The 18,393-nt window shown below is 42.1% G+C and overlaps 1 protein-coding gene across 2 annotated transcripts in view; it reads right to left on the bottom strand.

The window, feature by feature from the left end:
* DCP1A (decapping mRNA 1A) overlaps positions 1-17,922 on the bottom strand; it is a 33,999-nt gene extending 16,077 nt beyond the window's left edge. Inside the window, exons 1-4 of one of the 2 annotated variants that reach the window (XM_074152269.1) lie at positions 17,785-17,922; positions 15,003-15,043; positions 13,103-13,230; positions 4,185-4,251 (exon numbers count right to left, since the gene is read on the bottom strand). In XM_074152269.1, the coding sequence (XP_074008370.1) occupies positions 4,185-4,251; positions 13,103-13,230; positions 15,003-15,043; positions 17,785-17,919 (371 nt within the window). In that variant the 5' untranslated portion in view covers positions 17,920-17,922. The remainder of the gene's footprint in view (positions 1-4,184; positions 4,252-13,102; positions 13,231-15,002; positions 15,044-17,784) is intronic. The other variant, XM_074152270.1, reaches the window with a different exon arrangement.
* Positions 17,923-18,393: the final 471 nt, after the last annotated feature.

Here is an 18,393-nt window from a genome sequence, read left to right as displayed (position 1 = left end):
CCCCATTAAAACAGTACTAATTGGTCTCATAGCAAAACATCTTCAAGGAGTACATCCATTTCACAGAAATGTTTCACAAAGATTTCCACAAAACATCTCATAATATTTTTTCTATTGTCCATTATTAAGTATTTGTTGCCTTTTTAAAGTTAACTTTTTTTTGTTTTTAAGAACAACAAATTATCTTCTCATGTAAATAATTGTCTAATAGCTCATCCTCCATCTTCTGTCTTGTGCAGGTTACATTCAGATGGTGGTGACAGGGAAACTGTGGAGCAGTGAACTCCCAAAACTCTCTGAGCTACTCACCCACTTTCAGCTTGCTGCCTGTATCTCAGAAGCCAGTTTGGGTCTCAGTGTTGAAACAGGGTAAAGCAAGCCTATAAACTAATCTAAAAATAAAAAAACCCCTACACATTTACATGTCAAAATGCAACAGTTTCACAGAGATCTGAAAAACCCTAGTTTCTGTCCTACTTCTATAAAGCTCCTCCCTAATAAACAATCATCTTGACTTAACTTGACCCAAATTAATTCCTTCTAAAGGTAGCAGTTTGATTACTCCCATAAAGTTTTTTTCGTTTCAGAAAATTCTAGAGTAATTTTTTCTAAAAAAAAAAAAAAAAAAAAAAAAAAAAAAAAAGAAGAGTTCTGTAGATCGAATACCTTTGCTGGGGAAAAAAATCAACTAATGCAAATCTGTAACACTGAGCATGCTCTATGTGCAATCCAGGATTAAGTCTTTTTTAAGCAAGGCCTGCTGTTTCTTTCCATTATATCAGATAGCGGAAGAGGCACACATTCCTTCGGGGACAGTAGCTGCTGTGACAGTTTGCATAAGAATATCTGCAGTTATAGCATTGAAAACGTACCTGGCACAACCTCACAGAAGGGGGGTGGGGAGCAGGGGGAGAGAGAAGGAGAGAGGGAATGTGAGAAGTGAAGTCTGTGATTACAAAGCCCGTGAACACTAATTTACTTTTCCTTTGAAAGATAAGCCACCAAAATATAAATGGATGGCCTGCAATCTTGTTAACTCAGTCTGGCACAATAAGGTCAAGTCAAACAGCAGGAAAGAGAATGCAAATCTCCTTGAAACCTTTTATGGTGATGTTTTCGAAGCTCTGAGGTACTATAAAGGCAATACTCTTTCCTATCAGTGATACAAAAAACCCCACCTAAATCAAAGGGTGCCAGTCCAGATTTGCACCCAAGACAAACACAAAAACTGTAGAGCAAAATTAATAGTCTTGGAAGACAACATAAATATTTATTTCAAATTAAGGCTGATGGAGCCTGCTACCATGTGCTGAAATGCAGCGTTCCTTCTCTAAGCTGCAATTTTATTTTACTTTTTAAAATTAGAAAGTATATTTTAAGTTTTCTTAAATACATCTTTCATCCCAGGATGAAACAATCTCTGCAGGTTCAGCCTCCCTCTTGTAGAGAAGCACATAGAAGCATCAGCATTTTTACTTTTCATCTGACTGACTTCTACCCATTTTGGGGGAGAGAAAGCTTGATGTTTGTGGAAATGGATGTCAGCACAATAGTAGCAATCCACTTTTCATCAAGTTTGTAACAAAAGCCTCAGAAGTGCAGCTTTTCCATCCTACAGTAATGTGCAACTAGAATGCCTTCATTTCATTTTCCCTAGTAGGGATCTTTATCTGATACTCAGAAGCCATAAGGCATGTGGTACAAAATGAAGGGTGATTTCATTCTACAGTGCTTTTTCAACAAATACAAGTAAATATACTTACAGTAAATACCTTTCTCAGTATAAAAATGGATTCTGCAAATACTTCTGTTACCCTCAAACCAATACACAATTTTAAAGGTAAAGAGAACTAGAATATTCACACATTCCATAATCTAATAATGAAAAAAAGGAGTTACGAAAAAAGCACTCAGATAATGAAAGACTTACTACTAGCCCTACTTGGGCTAGCAAAGATCACTTACACCTTTTTTTACCAAGTTATGGCACCAAAGTCTAAAAATTATACTAAAGTGAGGTCCTAGCCAGCTCAGCAAAATTTAGCTGTCTGTATTGTCAATATCCAATCAATAAATCTTTTTTGTGTACACATTTCATTTCTCTAGTTTCACTTGCATAAGTCTCAAGTGACAAAACTCAATACATATTCCCCAAAGTCTGCTTGATGCATTAACTTTAATTTCAAAGATACTTTTAATCCACAATCATTCCAACACCTACCATAAAAAACTCTAACATTACAAAAATACATTTCTGCTTTTGACCTTCCAAAATAATTTGTGATCTCAGAAACTTTCTAGGGTGCTGTGATGCTACAATTACAAGAGTGTGTGAGCAGCATCTGCACCACACACAGGGGCGAAGCAATAACACCAACTTTGGCACTTCTGCCTCTGTGCGTTAATAAAGCTGCAATACAGGCAGCAGGGACCCAAGGAAAGGCTGCAGTAGTTTACAAGGAGATGACAATAAAGCTTAGGTTGTTCCCATACTGGCTTTAAATGAACCTACTGGGTTACAGGTATTTCCAGAATATTACATTTTCAGCTAAAAGGGTAGATGTGCTTTATGGACTGCTGAGCCGCAGCTGGACTGGTCTGTTACCTGATTACACTTACAAAGATCCCTGAAGTATCTATAGCCCTTGATTTGAGCTACAGCCACTGACTAGTTTAATACCAGATGAACTCAAGTTTTGCTACATGACGTTAGATCTGCAGTGGAGCTGGGCACGACAGATTGAGAATATGGTAGAGTTTGAAGAGTCCAGCTCTCTCCCCCACCACGAATGCTAACCTTGGCTTTCTGATGCTCTGTTTATAATTTAGAGAAGCAACAGACATTTTATTTGTTCTGGTAACAGTTTTGACAGTCATTTTCACACACCTGTTTTCCATTAATCCTTATAATTAATCCTTACATTTGGACAAGCCAAATAACAGCAAAACATCCAACGTGGCTGGGGACAAAAATACAAGAGGGAAACAGGAACTATATAGCGTTATCAGGATAAGAGAAAAGAAAAATAAGAATTTAGAAAGAGACCTTGATATCCAAGTCTGTCATTTATCTTACACAGCTTCTGTGATGAAAATGACCCAAAGAAAAAATGCCATAAAAAAAATTCAAATTCAGCTTAAAATGTCTACGCTGTGACTATTTTTCCATCTAATTAAGTTCTGCCAGCCTTCAACCTGAAGGAACAAAAGGTGCAAGAGCACCCACCAATCACAACATGTTTTAAAGACTTTATGCCACGTTGCCAGCTCAACCAGTTCCAGCCTTCTTTGGCCTCTGTTGCCCACACACACTTCTATACTCTGCTCTGCAGCCCTCAGCTGGGGCAGCGCAACCCCCCACAGTACAGAGGGGCTCACCGTGTTGCTGCAGTGGCAGCACCTGAAACACTAGCAAACCCAGGTTACTGCAAACACGGCCTTTTAAGGTTTCTTTAAATTGAGATCACTTTCAGAAGCTCTCCTGCTGCACGACATCTCTAGGAGCCCTTGGAACCACAAAACAAAAGCAAGTGACATGGCAGCTTTATAAACCAACTTTATCTCCAAAGTGGGGGGGAAAAAGAAGGAAGAAAAAAAATAATCAAACAATCCAGAAGTTAGCAACAACAAGCTCCTATTATTTCATAGTTTTGCTTAGTCTCCTAACATCACTTTAATTCTGTAAGATTCCACCTACTTCTCCCACTACTTTCCAATCTCTTCACTTTAGCCAGGAATAATAACTAAGCCTTAAAAAAAAACACCCCACAAACCCAAACAAAAAACAACCCACCATCAAAAAAAGAACAACACCAACCAAAAAACATGGCCATCATTTATTTAATTACACTTTCTGAATCAGAGGATATTTTGCCTGCATCCCTATACAAAATAAAATATAAAATAAACAATGTTCGTATGTGCTTTCTTTGGAGAACGCCAACTAATACTTCAACTCATTTTTTTTACCACTTAACTGAAAATTTTAATGCTGTAGTTTTTTAAGAAACAAAACTAACAATTTGATTACTAAAAAACTAACATTTTCATTACTGGTACTCTTGTACCAGCAAGAGCATTGTATTTCTCTATTTAAGGAGAGTGAAAAAAACCCAAACACATCTAATAGGTTCAATTTTTTTCTATATTGCATAAAAATTACAGAATAAGACTGCAGTACTTACTTAGCCATGAGCTTTGCTATTCGATGACAGTCATTCTTGTCGTAAAACCAGATACTGTAAATTGACACTTGAAAATAAGAAAAAGGCAAGTGTAAGACAAAGGTTAAAAAAAATAAATCAACAAGAAAAAAGCAAAAAACCATCAGTCCATTAGATCTGCAATATATGAATTATCATCAATTTCCACTCAAATAGTTGGTGTGTGACTGACTATTATTTATAATCAGAAGTGGCACACGTGCAAACACAAATACAACTTCAGTCAGATTAAATGCAAGAACTACAAAATGTTGATACTGTTTGTAAATGAAAGCAGTAGGAAAATTAAGTTTTATCTACCAGATTCCTTCTCACTACAGCTGCAATCTGACTTTACAATTTAAACTAGTCTAAAGACTATCTTTTTTTTTTTCCTTTTTAAACACTCATTTTTAAATTTTGCAAGTTTTGAAGCTCAACAGAAATATTGAGGTTTGAAATACAGTATGATGGTTCAGTCAGATGCTCTCTGGAAAGTTCCCTCTTCAAATGCTTTCCGTAAGAGAAGTGATTGTATAGGAAATAAGCAGTACCAAAGCTCCAATTATACATTCATGGAGCAGCTTAAAGCTGGGTTCATACTGAACCCTACTCTTTAAAGGTATCAAGGACAAAGCAATGAGGGCACAAGGGTTCCAGCTCAGCAAGACATTAAGCCCCGTTCTGGCTTTCAGAATCAGTAAAACTCCATGGAAAGCTGGCAGAGTTAGAGCCTGGTCGCTGAGCTCAAAGATACTCCATCAGAAAGAGGAACGTTGTCAGTAGTATCATGTACTAGTTATTCATCAGCAATTCCGCTTCAAAGAAGCTGTTTTTACCCACACATACATACTCATCTCCTCACTGCCCCTCCCTACATTTGTGCCAACACAGAAAATCTGAAGAACTCTTTTCAGAATTGTATTTAATCCAACACACAAAGGTTATTTTACATTTTGGTTCACCTGTGAAGTTTGTCAATGCATTAAGTGTCCCATTGCCTTGCACATTCAGTATGTTACCATTAAAATATTTTCATTTCTGAAAAGACACATTTAGCATTTTAAAACTCATCTTTATATTGCAGTTCATGCCAAAGTTCTTATGAAGTTGAAATCACTAACATTATAAAAATATGAGTTAAAGTGAAGGAAAGGAATTTTTTTTAAAAAAAACAAACCACCAAACCAAACACACAGCCTTTTCCAGCCAGATGTAGATTTTTATTTCAAACTGAAATTCTGCTCCTGCCCTTCCCCCCCCCCTCTTTTTTCCACCTCAAAACACTCAAAAATCTCAACCAAGTCCACCAAAATTATTTCAAGCCACAGCAAACAGGGCAATTATTTACCAAACTAGCCCTTCCAGTTATCCTTGGCTTACCGTGTTGGACCAAAACCCTCAAAAAGTCATCCCCACACCTCACTTCTATAACAATATCCTAAGACAAACTGAAGTTCTAGTTTGCTGCACTTTTTTTTTTTCTTTTAGTTTTATTTAATAGCTATATTCATTTGGGTGTCTGTTTCTTTGGAACTTACAGCTTAAGTAACAGACACCAAAGCTTTTCAAGTCAAAGAAATCAATACAGCACGATTTAAGGAACTTTCCTCTTATAAAAGACATAAGCCAATAAAAAAAGCATTTCATACATGTAGCCAATGCTTATGAAATATTTATTAATATTTATAGTTTAATACAGTTGGATTGTCTACTGCATAGAAACCTGAAAACGTTTTCAGTTTGAGCTACTACTTTAGTAACGTAATGTATTTTAACACTGAAGAAGAGCTCTTTCCCTTCCCTGACTCCATTATCAGACAAACTGCCAAGAGAAGAAAGCTTCTTCAAAAGCATACTTGCTGAAGAAAAGAAGATAAGGAACCTATAATGATATCTTAATGGGACAAGTGATTAAAGTCACACTCAATTCTGCCAGAAACAGACCTACACAAGACCAGAAGTAGATCCAAATCCCAGTTTGGTGTACAGAGCATCAGGCTTTTTTCTACTTTGTACTACTCGCCAGCAATCACAGAGAGGCACTGCAGAACATTAACAGTATTACAAGGATGTAAAGCAGATTATGAGCAAGTAAACTCAGGCACGAATTTAGATATGATACAACAGGCTGGAATGTTTACCTTCCTCTCTTAAAAAAAGGACTCATCACTTCAGCTCCCTTGTCCCAAAAGTATGTGTGTGCATGTATCCCACCTGCATTACTATATTTGATATATTTCATATGTGCGTGCAACTACAGCTGTGGTCATCCTTTTATTCAAAACAGAGCTGGTACTTACCAGTTCTATTCAAATTTGTGATCTTTTTGCTACACCCAGCACAAACATTAGCTGAATGTTCGTATGTCTAATGGCGTATCTTTCTACTGCTGTTCTTTGAAAGTTTCATCCAACAGAAGCCACTTAACTAAATGACCCATTTTTCCATCTAGTTCAACGCTTTCCATCCAGCTTTCCTACACTGAATACTGGGCAGCATCTTTAGCAATCAAGTAGAAGTAGTTTGTAATCAGCAACAGCAATATCTTTCAGCTGGATTCACACTGCATTTTGACACACATTAAGTCATAAGTAATCCATATCACAGACAAAGCAGATTTCATAAAATTAAAAGAAGTCATCAGTTTTCTTCATCCACATTCTTCTGACATACGTCATTTTTATTAGAAACACTGACCCACAAACATTTATCTAAACAAATAACACTCAGCTTCTCTCCGCACTTGACTGGATCAATCATTAAAACCCGACTGAAAATGCTATCGGAGAAAAGAGATTTTCCAGAAAACAAAAGCATTACGTAAATCTTCCTGCCTAAGTCCAACAGCCGAATGACACCAAAAGGAAGGTCTTAGTCTCTTCTACATTGTGCTCCCGTTGCTTTGTGGGGCTGTCAGCAGTTCCAGTGCTGCCCAGTTAGTGGAGCTGCATTAGGAGCAGGGATAGCAAAGCACCACAGTGCAGAGGCCTCACTCTTTCGCAACACAAAATGAAGTTGCATCCCAAAGCTGTAATTTCACTTCAGTTTTCATTTTAAGTAAGAAGCTTTAGTGTTAACTCATTCTACCCCAGTTCACGCCTGTCCCTTATGTCAGCTGGATACGTTTTACTCCAGTTCCTTACCAGTATTTGTGCATGGGCTTCACAAACATACCATCTAGCACAAGAGAGAAGGCACAAACAAGAAGCTAGGGCAGCACAGTGAGGCAAAACCGTTAAAGTGTTGATGAAACTGTAGCCCAAGAATGCTGTGCCAGAAGAAGTGTACATGGGACTCACCCACGCTGCCAGTTTCAGAGATTCCCGACACTATCACCCTCTTGCCTCAGGCAATTGAGCCATTTGGGCAGATACAGCCTCATCTCATTCCAAAAGATGATCTGTTTAAAAGTTACCTTAGCTACTTGGAAGAGCTGGTAGAGAACACAGAAAAGTTTTATTTTACAGTTCCAGTTTAGATGTTTCTGTAAGATGAAGCAGAACTGGAACTGGGGAACAGCAACCTTTCAAATTCTCTCTAAAAAGACTTGTGTTTTGACACCCATCCCATACTGTAATTGTGAAAATCAACTTAACCTGATCTCAAACCCATAAAGAACAGCACGTAATGCATCACTTGCATGTGGTATATGCATCATTTTACCCTACAAATAGAGTTTAAGGCATAATGCAATAAGCACATATAGCAACCTCTTCCAAAGCTTGTATTTCTTCCAGTAGCAAGGTCAGCTGAAATGCCACTTCCCCTCAGCCACTTTGCTCCAGTATCTTCTTCACTGAGATTCCTCATTTGCTATTCATTTTTCCCCTCAATTTAAATATTAGCCTGCAACGTAGATTTATAAAATAACTAGAATTAGTAAAAAAAGTCCCTCCCTTTCTTATTGTTGCAAACATCTAAGGCCATTTCACCTACAGTTCACAGCACAATCCCACAAGCAGCTGCACTGGAGTAATTCAGCAGGTGGCAAACAGCATCCAGGATCAGGAACACTTTAACAAACTGCCATCTGACAAAGTATCATGTGGAAGGAGAGTTATTACTACTTTGCAACACTGAACCAGAGCGGAAAACCCCTTCCAGTTACCCTGCGATCTTTCAGGTCAAACAAAATATTTTTAGAACTTCTTAACAGCTTTCCAAGGTTCCTCCCCTCCCCCTAGCCTGCATTGCTGCTTCTGCTATAAAGGTATCAAGAACAGGCTCCTTTCTTATCTCAGACTAAACCACTGGGTTAATGTGCTTGCTGGAGAGCCATTCAGCTTCGGCAATCACACAGATATGTCACACTTGATGCACTGCCAGCCAGGAGCAAAGGTGATAACAAGAGACTTTCCTTACCAGTAAAGATGCCCTTGTTTGAAACCAGTCAGGAGCTCTTTCAAGGAATTTTGCAAGCCATTTGAAATAATTACAGAATCATAGAATTGTCTAGGTTGGAATGGACCCTTCAGATGATCTAGTCCAACCATCAACCTAACACTGACAAAAACCATCACTAAACCATACCTCTAAGCACCACGTCTACTCATCTTTTAAATACCTCCAGGGATGGCAACTCAACCACTTCCCTGGGCAGCCTGTTCCAATGTCTGATAACCCTTTCAGTAAAGAAATTCTTCCTAATACCCATCTTAAACCTCTCCTAGTGCAGCTTGAGGCCATTTCCTCTTGTCCTATCATCTGTTTCTTGGGAGAAGAGGCTGACCCCTGCCTCGCTACACCCTTCTTTCAGGTAGTTGTAGAGAGCAAGAAGGTCTCCCCTCAGCCTCCTTTTCTCCAGGCTGAACAACCCCCAGCTCCCTCAGCTGCCCCTCATAAGACTTGTGCTCCAGACTCCTCACCAGCCTTGTTACCCTTCTCTGGACCTGCTCCAGCCCCTCATCATTACATGCAACTTTAACGTAGACATAGCCTTTCTCAAAATTTTGGGTTTAAATATTCTTTTGGGGCTTGAACTGTATTACGTAGCCGGAACGATTTTGAGAAAAAGTAGTCTGGAGTTGGGAAATGTTTAACATTAACAGCTAAGTTATTAAAAAGGGTTAGTTAAGAGAGGGAAAGCTTCTAGATATCCTCTACATCTAACCAGAATAACAAATAACAAATCGACCCAAATGTCTTCCATTTCACTCAGTGAACACACCAACAGGTAGATATAAGAAAGGTACTGTATCAATTGGTCTATTCTCCTTCCAGAACACCCGTTATAGACTCCTTCACAACCCATCCCGAAAAAACAAGGGAACCCCCCCCAAAAAACTATGAAAGATAAGGCAGACCTCTTTCCTGTGAGAATAAAATGGTGACTACCTAGTCCTAAGAGTATGAAAACACCTTTGTGCAATTGGATAAAGGATCTCATGTCTACAGCTTAGTAAGAGTTCCGATATGCAGCAAACTAAAAATTCCACTGTATGTTAAAAATAATTATTTGAACAAATTGAACTATAAAAGAATGGTAAAACCCACCAAAAATACTATGATCTAGCATGACAGGCAAATCATTCTTATAGCCTCCAGCCAAACAAAAAATAATGTTTATATACTGCTTGCAAAGTTTCTCATATAACTCACTAGCAGCTCTGCATAGACTGGAGTATGTCACTTGATATACTCAGAACAAGCTCTCATGCCATTTAAGACACAAATGCCAGAGGTCTGATCTCAAATACGTAACAGACTTCGCCCTTATTATCTTCTTAAGTCAAGACAGAATTTCAGAACAAAGTGAAAACGTGAAGTTTATAGAACAGTAGTCAATCTCCATAACTGAATATGATTCATGGAACCTTCCCTGAATATGTGGTGGCATATTTTTGCTTTCATCGTCTATTATTTCTACCGTGCCCTGGGGAAGCATAAACCACGATTTGCCACTGATCCTGCTACAACCTAAATACGCAGGCACAAAATGTTTGTTTCTGCCAAACAGCAGCATTAATAAACACGATTTTAGGTTTTTATCAGGTAATCTGACCCATTCCCCATCTACAAGCTAAGGAAACAGAATAATCAGTCTTAGCAGGACAACTTACTCTTAGAGAGAGTTTCTAATAATCACAGTAGATTTCCTCAAGCAGGATACAAAAAACCCCACCAACCCACCACTCTACGAGAAACAGGGCTGTTGCCAACACTCTGCGCAAGAAGTAGTTCTTCCTTGCACAACCTAGCAGTCCATCCTCATTCAGTCATTAAAGGATCTCAGAAGAGCTCCACATTAAGCCATTAGAGATACACGTCACATTAACCATTGTCTTAAAACTCCTACTTGAATTAGTCCCATAAACGCAAAGTTTTTTCATGCCAGCAGGCAGCCGAGCAGAAATGGACACCTTTCTGCATAAATAGAACTTGGACAAGAATCCCCTAATCTACCCATACAAATAAAATACATAAAATACATGTTGAAGTTTGTCAGCAAATTCAAATCAATCCTGAAGGGTTTTTTTGGGTTTGGTTTTGTGGGGTTTTGTTTGTTTGGTTTGGTTTTTTGTGTTTTGTTTTGTTTTTTTTTGTTTGTTTTTTTAAGTTTCACAAATACTATGCAGATAGAGACAAACAGATTTAACATTGAACACTTCAATCACATAATTTGTTGGTTTTTTTTTTTTTTTTTTCCCCTAACTGATTCAGGGGACAGAGGTCAGAAGATTTGGGAAACTGCATAAAAGTAAGAAAATCCAAACCACAACAACTAAATGCAAAATATAAGGGAGTTGGCAACACTGAAATTCTAGTAAAAATAATAAATAAATAAAAATGAAAATAAAACAATATAATAATAATAAATAAATAAATCCTAATAAAAAGCTTAGATGCTGTTTTCTGTGCTTTTAAGCTTGTGTTTGAACAAACGGAACACTAGCAGAGAACACAAACACTGATCTGTTGCTTATTTATAGCACTCAGGGAAATAACTGATGACATAACTACAATGAGTATTTTAAATTTGCAATCAAGATTGACTGTTTCTGGACACGCTACCACCCTCTTCCAGGAGGCAGGACAGAGTGATGAAATAAATGATAGTTTCTGACCAAAATATTTTAAAAACGACAATAGGAAAGATGTAAGAAGGGAAACAAAAACCCAAGTCTTGATTACTTCAGAATGCAATTATTTCCCATATCCAGTCTATAATGTTTTCCTCATTCACCTTTGTATGAACTCCCTCCTCGTACTTTTTCGATGTCATCTCTATCCTAAGTCCCATGAGCCTCCCACAGATCTTACACAATAGCATCCCATAGGAAAAGAAGAGCTTTTATGAATGAGAGAAAGGCATATAATTAGCTCCAGGGGTTTCTAATGAACTCACACACAGCTTGCCTTCTCTGATTGTGTCCTTTAAGTGATTTTCTAGTCACTCCCACTAGAATACACCACGGTAATTCCCCAGCAGCTCCTGCTTCCTGATACCATCAGCAGTTCCAACAAACAAATGAATCGACTTCCTGCTTCCCTTATGTCACCAGTCTCACAATTGCAGTTCTCTCCTCTGTTGCCACCTCATCAGCCATCCTACCCCTACCACCATCACCTACAGCTCCTCTTCCAAAATAAGTAACCTGTTTAAACATCCAAGTCGATGCAGTATTTCCCGCCCCGCCCTCCCTCCCCAATTTCTTGCCAGTCATTTACTACCCTAATCTCCTAGACTTCTCAGTTTACTGACAGATTTTGACTTTTTCCTCTGGATGACACTTCCAGAAGGATTGCTAAGAGTATTAAACAGAGGAGACCACCCACCTTAAGCTGTTCTTTGTAACCATAATGGAATCTATCCTACTCCCCACAGATGCTAGAGGCTTTCCTAGGGGGAAAAAGGAAGGGATTAACATTTGACTGTTCTTTTAGGTACACTGAAGCACAGCCAAAGCAGTGTTCCCATCTGTAATTCAAGGGGACATTCCAATAGGAAGACGACATGGTGTTGAGGTAGTACAGTGTCCAGAGAGCATACAGGTTCTCCAAGTAATTCAGTAAGGGGAACCTGTCACTAGACAGCAGCAAACTAGTACTTTTCCTAGAAAAGAGGACATGAAAATGATACTTTTGTACCAGGAGGACTCTCTGCTCTGTGGAGTGCCTTAGGAAATTAACCTAATGTGAATTTCATATACACATATACTCTCTCCTCCTCTCTTCAAGGGCTACATAATTTATACTTCAAGCTCTTTGGAGTAACAGCATTTTTAGCGTGTACCTAACTGAAACACAGTACACTGGAACTCTGACGCTCGACTGATGACCCAAAACACTACTAGAATTCAAAAAGCAGCAAAAAGATACTGGCTACTATTTTACTACCATGGATAACAATTATCCCAACAGCCAGATTTGCTGGAGTCTAGACTCTGGGAAATTTAATACAGACATCTATCTCCTGAGTCCAAAACCTACTGTGGAGAAAGAAACCTTCAACCTAGAGCTGAGCAATTTTCTCAACTTTTTCAGGCAGCTACTGATTAATATTTAATTTTTCCATTTGCAAAAGAGGAAGTCCTTAGAACTGTTCTTGGTGTTAAATACTTTCAAAATCTATCAATCTTCACTATTCTCTTGGAGTAATTTTATTAATGCTATAGCACTGTGTATATGTTTAGCTTAAACCTATCAGATCATTAACTAAAAAGAATATAGCAGTATTGAACTTTGTTAGTATATCCTCTTTCTATTGAAAGCAGGTGGTCATCACAATGTAATATAATACAGCTATTTAAGTAAATCTAGCACTGTAGACAGAAAACATCATCAAACATTTCATTGGAACCTCAGCATACTTGAAACATACATCACAGTAATCGGAAGTGATCTAGCTTATAAAACAGAACATGAAGTTTCTATGGATTAAAGGAAGTTATACTCACAGCTAGCATTTCTGTAGAGAAGAAAAGGTTCATGGAGCTGAAACTCCAAATCTTTATTTACTGGTTCAACCAGGTTGTGCATGTTCAGTCGATTCACTATCGTAAAACCATGATAAGGAGAAGCTGACCTATTGTTTCAATTAAAACAAAGACAAGGATTAATAGCTTGATCAATGTATACAATTTTCTGAGACAGAGCTATGAATTAATCTTCAAATCTCCATTGCTTTATTAGCTGACGCTTTAGCAGTCCTGAAGCTCTAATAGTTGTTCTTCTACTCCATTTCTTGGCATGCCAACTCATTTCAATTTAAACCTCAAAGTAGGATTAACATTACAGTTTTACACTGCTAAACTGCTGAATCAAAGATATGCCTTAAAAAAAAATAAATTTATCAAAAAAACCAACTAGGACAGGTCCCGGATTAAAATGCAAGTATATTCAACACCACATGTGATAGGTTTGTGGCATTTCAGTATCTTTTATTTAAGGAGAAAAACCAAACCACTTACAGAGCAACATTTACCTTACTGTAAATAAGTGCGACAATAAAAAAAGATGTTGGCTTAAATAACATGAAATACACTTACAGGGGAACCAGAAGCAGTAAATTCTTAAAAAAAAAGACATAACCCAGTGTCCTCAAAGTAGTTATTCAATTATTCAGAATTGTATTGCTTAGTACAACAATTATTATCTAGATTTTTGCTAGACACCAGGTGGAAAAAGAAAACATCAAGCAAGCACTGGAAGTTCAAGATAGTTTTAGATCTGTTTTCTCTTGCTGCAGGAATGTCATGTCAGCACACTCAGCTGTGCCTGTAAGCAGCCACATACTCAACTCAGCAGCATGATAAAGGAGGGTAAAAAATCAGACATAATCAACTAGTTTGAGGATTTCTGTAACAATGTGGCCACCTTTACCAAATGATCAACAACATGTATCAAGAACTTTTAAGGAGCAAGCAAACAAGCCTTACCATCACCAATTAGTCTTTTAATATGCCTAACAGAAATTGTTTGAAAAATCAGCTAGTCACAAAGACGCATTTTGCTTAGATGATTTTTTTTTTTTTTTTTTTTTTTTTAAGCTTGGCAGGCTTTCTTACACTAAGTATTTGCAAGCTTGGAGCTAAAGCAAAGTAGACTGGTTACTAGTATCCCTTCACAGCACCAGGATAAATACTGTAATGACCTAGTCTATGACAGTCTGTTTCAGGCAGGGTTAAGTTTATATTATTTATAATTCTTACATTCAACAGAGTATTATTTCATTGCTAGATTCTTGACTTTCCTGTAATTTAAAACTGAAATCCACGATTGATTTTATGTGTTTGTTCTCCCCCACACCCTTTTCCCTCATCCAATATAATTGGAAATTTATTTCATGGGTTTGATAAGGAAATCAAGTAGCCCCCAAAACTATACACAAGCAGATCTCCAGCACTTAGGCAACTTTGCCCATCTACAAAACTGCTGGGAAACGGCAGAAATCAAGTTAGGACAGATTATTTGTTGTCAGTATTGTTCTCAGAATCAACTTTAGAGATTTGAGGAGACAGAGGAAGACTCAGCATTTAACAAACTCAATACATTATCAAAGGCCATTTATTAACAAAATAAGCTTGATAAATTAGGTTTTTGTGTGGTTACATGTGCAGCATTCATCAAGTTTTATCATTTTTCAGCAGTACTTTTAGATGCTTTTGACAGAATTATTCACCTACATGCAGAGTTTATTCTTTTCAAATGAATACACAGACATTAACAGTTGGACAAATAAGTAATTATAGAGTTTACTGGATGCAGGAAATCCAGTATGGAAGCTACACATGAAGCCACTTGTGGTCTGTTTTCTTATGGAAGGAAAAAGGAAAAAACCCACAAGAAAACCCTTACCTTTTGTACACAAATAAGGTCCCTTCTATGTCAGTTTTCTCCTACAAAAAACAGCAATCGCATTTAAAGGATATACTTGTTCACACAGTTACGTAGCTTTTACAAAGCATTTTAACTAGAGATTTACAATGACCTTATCTTTCCATGAGACTTGGCATCATAGGACTAAAAATATGATCTCTTATTTTCAGAAACTACCTATTTTTACTTAGTAAGATGAGGTAATTAAACCCATTTCCAGAAGATAAAGCTCATGTGATCAATCTGATTATGTCATATACCATATTCTACAACTTTCCTACGCTGAGCCTGACCAGTCAGAGCCAAACATCTCTCTCATAACTCCTTATTTTGAACACGGAGAGTCTGTTTGCCTACAGGTATCAGACAGGTTGTCTCCTGCAGCTGTTATTTCAACGATGGCAGCGTCAGCGCAGCCAACATCAAAACAATTAAACCAAGGACCGTGCCTCAGTTTCCCACTTCCATTTTCCAAGAAACCTTTACCGTGTGAGTGAGAGACCGGCCGGCACAGGGCTCTGTGTGTGTGTGTGTGTGAGAGACCGGCCGGCACAGGGCTGTGTGTGTGTGTGTGTGTGAGAGACCGGCCGGCACAGGGCTGTGTGTGTGTGTGTGTGTGTGTGAGAGACCGGCCGGCACAGGGCTCTGTGTGTGTGTGTGTGTGTGTGTGAGAGACCGGCCGGCACAGGGCTCTGTGTGTGTGTGAGAGACCGGCCGGCACAGGGCTCTGTGTGTGTGTGTGTGTGTGTGTGAGAGAGACCGGCCGGCACAGGGCTCTGTGTGTGTGTGTGTGTGTGAGAGAGACCGGCCGGCACAGGGCTCTGTGTGTGTGTGTGTGTGAGAGACCGGCCGGCACAGGGCTCTGTGTGTGTGTGCGCGCGTGTGTGAGAGAGACCGGCCGGCACAGGGCTCTGTGTGTGTGTGTGTGTGTGAGAGACCGGCCGGCACAGGGCTCTGTGTGTGTGTGTGTGTGTGAGAGACCGGCCGGCACAGGGCTCTGTGTGTGTGTGTGTGTGTGTGAGAGACCGGCCGGCACAGGGCTCTGTGTGTGTGTGTGTGTGAGAGACCGGCCGGCACAGGGCTCTGTGTGTGTGTGCGCGCGTGTGTGAGAGAGACCGGCCGGCACAGGGCTCTGTGTGTGTGTGCGCGCGTGTGTGAGAGAGACCGGCCGGCACAGGGCTCTGTGTGTGTGTGCGTGTATGTGTGAGACCGGCCGGCACAGGGCTCTGTGTGTGTGTGTGTGTGTGAGAGACCGGCCGGCACAGGGCTCTGTGTGTGTGTGTGTGTGAGAGACCGGCCGGCACAGGGCTCTGTGTGTGTGTGCGCGCGTGTGTGAGAGAGACCGGCCGGCACAGGGCTCTGTGTGTGTGTGCGCGCGTGTGTGAGAGAGACCGGCCGGCACAGGGCTCTGTGTGTGTGTGTGTGCAAGAGAGACCGGCCGGCACAGGGCTCTGTGTGTGTGTGCGTGCGTGTGTGTGTGAGAGACCGGCCGGCACAGGGCTCTGTGTGTGTGTGCGCGCGTGTGTGAGAGAGACCGGCCGGCACAGGGCTCTGTGTGTGTGTGCGCGCGTGTGTGAGAGAGACCGGCCGGCACAGGGCTCTGTGTGTGTGTGCACGCGTGTGTGAGAGACCGGCCGGCACAGGGCTCTGTGTGTGTGTGTGTGTGTGTGAGAGACCGGCCGGCACAGGGCTCTGTGTGTGTGTGTGTGTGAGAGAGAGACCGGCCGGCACAGGGCTCTGTGTGTGTGTGTGTGTGAGAGAGAGACCGGCCGGCACAGGGCTCTGTGTGTGTGTGTGTGTGAGAGAGAGACCGGCCGGCACAGGGCTCTGTGTGTGTGTGTGTGTGAGAGAGAGATCGGCCGGCACAGGGCTCTGTGTGTGTGTGTGTGTGTGAGAGACCGGCCGGCACAGGGCTCTGTGTGTGTGTGTGTGAGAGAGAGACCGGCCGGCACAGGGCTCTGTGTGTGTGTGTGCGTGTGTGAGAGAGAGACCGGCCGGCACAGGGCTCTATGTGTGTGTGTGTGCAAGAGAGACCGGCCGGCACAGGGCTCCGTGTGTGTGTGTTTGCGTGTGTGAGAGAGACCGGCCGGCACAGGGCTCCGTGTGTGTGTGTGCGTGTGTGAGAGAGAGACCGGCCGGCACAGGGCTCTGTGTGTGTGTGTGTGCAAGAGAGACCGGCCGGCACAGGGCTCTGTGTGTGTGTGCGTGTGTGTGTGTGTGAGAGACAGGGCTGCGAGCAGCCCCAGCGCCGCCTACCACAGTCTGAACTGCCACACACTTCCAGTTTTATAGTTTCGTGATAAAACCGGCTGCCGAGCAGAAACCGCGTTTTAATGCGAAGGCAAATACTAACACCTCTCAAACCCCACTCCCCCTGAATTAGGGCTCTGTTCCACACGCGTGAGCAAAAAGTTACAATTAGGAAAAAGAAACAAAACAACAAAGTCAACGCAGCAACAGCCAGCGAGGCCCTCTCCTCTGCCTTCTCCTCGTCCCCTCCGGCACAGGCGCCCCTTAGGGCGGGCAGCTCGGCGGAGGAAAGGCACCCAAACCCCAAACCTCCCCTCGGGCGAGCGCAGCCCCCGCCGCAGCCCCCCGCGAAGGCGCCGGGCGAGGCGGTGCTGGGGCGCGGAGCCCCCGGCGGAGCCAGAGCCCCAGCCCCGCCGCGAACGCTCCGCCCGGGGGCCGCGCCGCCGCCCTCCCCCCCCCATTTTCCCCGGCCCGGGCGAGGGGAGAGCCAGGCCCGCTCCTCCGGACTTACCCACTCGTTGGCCTTCGGGCTGAAGCTGTAGAGGGCTACCTGGCCGGTCACGTCGGCGATGCTGGTGATGTACGGGTCGTGCTGCTTCAGGGCCGCCAGGCTGATCTCCTGCCCCGCTCTGTTCACCGACTCCATCTTGGATCCCAGCGGCCACCGGCGGGGGAGGGCAAGAAGCAGCCGCGTGGTGTCACCGGCGCACCCGTCCCCGCCGCCGGCCGGAACCCCGAGCCCCGCGCCTGCCGTTCCGCCCGCCGGCAGAGGCTGTCCGGGCCTGGCTGGGCCGCGGGGCCTTGGCCGTAATCCCCGGTCGTGGGGTGCCCGAGGGAGCCCCAGGCCCCTACCGACACGCGTGTCCCAGGGCTGAGGATTGGCGTTCAGACACCGCTGCCGCAGAGGGGTCAGTGGCCTTGTGGCACAGGGTCGTGAGCCACAGGTCAGCGGCTGGGCTGAAAACCACCTCCGTGGCCTTCAACTAGCTCCGTGGCCTTCAACTAGCTCCGTGGCCTTCAGCTACCTCCGTGGACTTCAACCACACGCGTGGCAGCCGGGCTGTGGTGTGTCCCCCAGTGCTGCCGGGCACCAGCGGCGGCTGTGCCTCCACCAGCTGCG

Source organism: Numenius arquata, chromosome 8 (genome assembly GCF_964106895.1).
Source record: "Numenius arquata chromosome 8, bNumArq3.hap1.1, whole genome shotgun sequence".
NCBI lineage: Eukaryota > Metazoa > Chordata > Aves > Charadriiformes > Scolopacidae > Numenius > Numenius arquata.
Note: the sequence above shows the minus strand (reverse complement) of the source record. Positions and strands in the feature narration are given on the sequence as shown.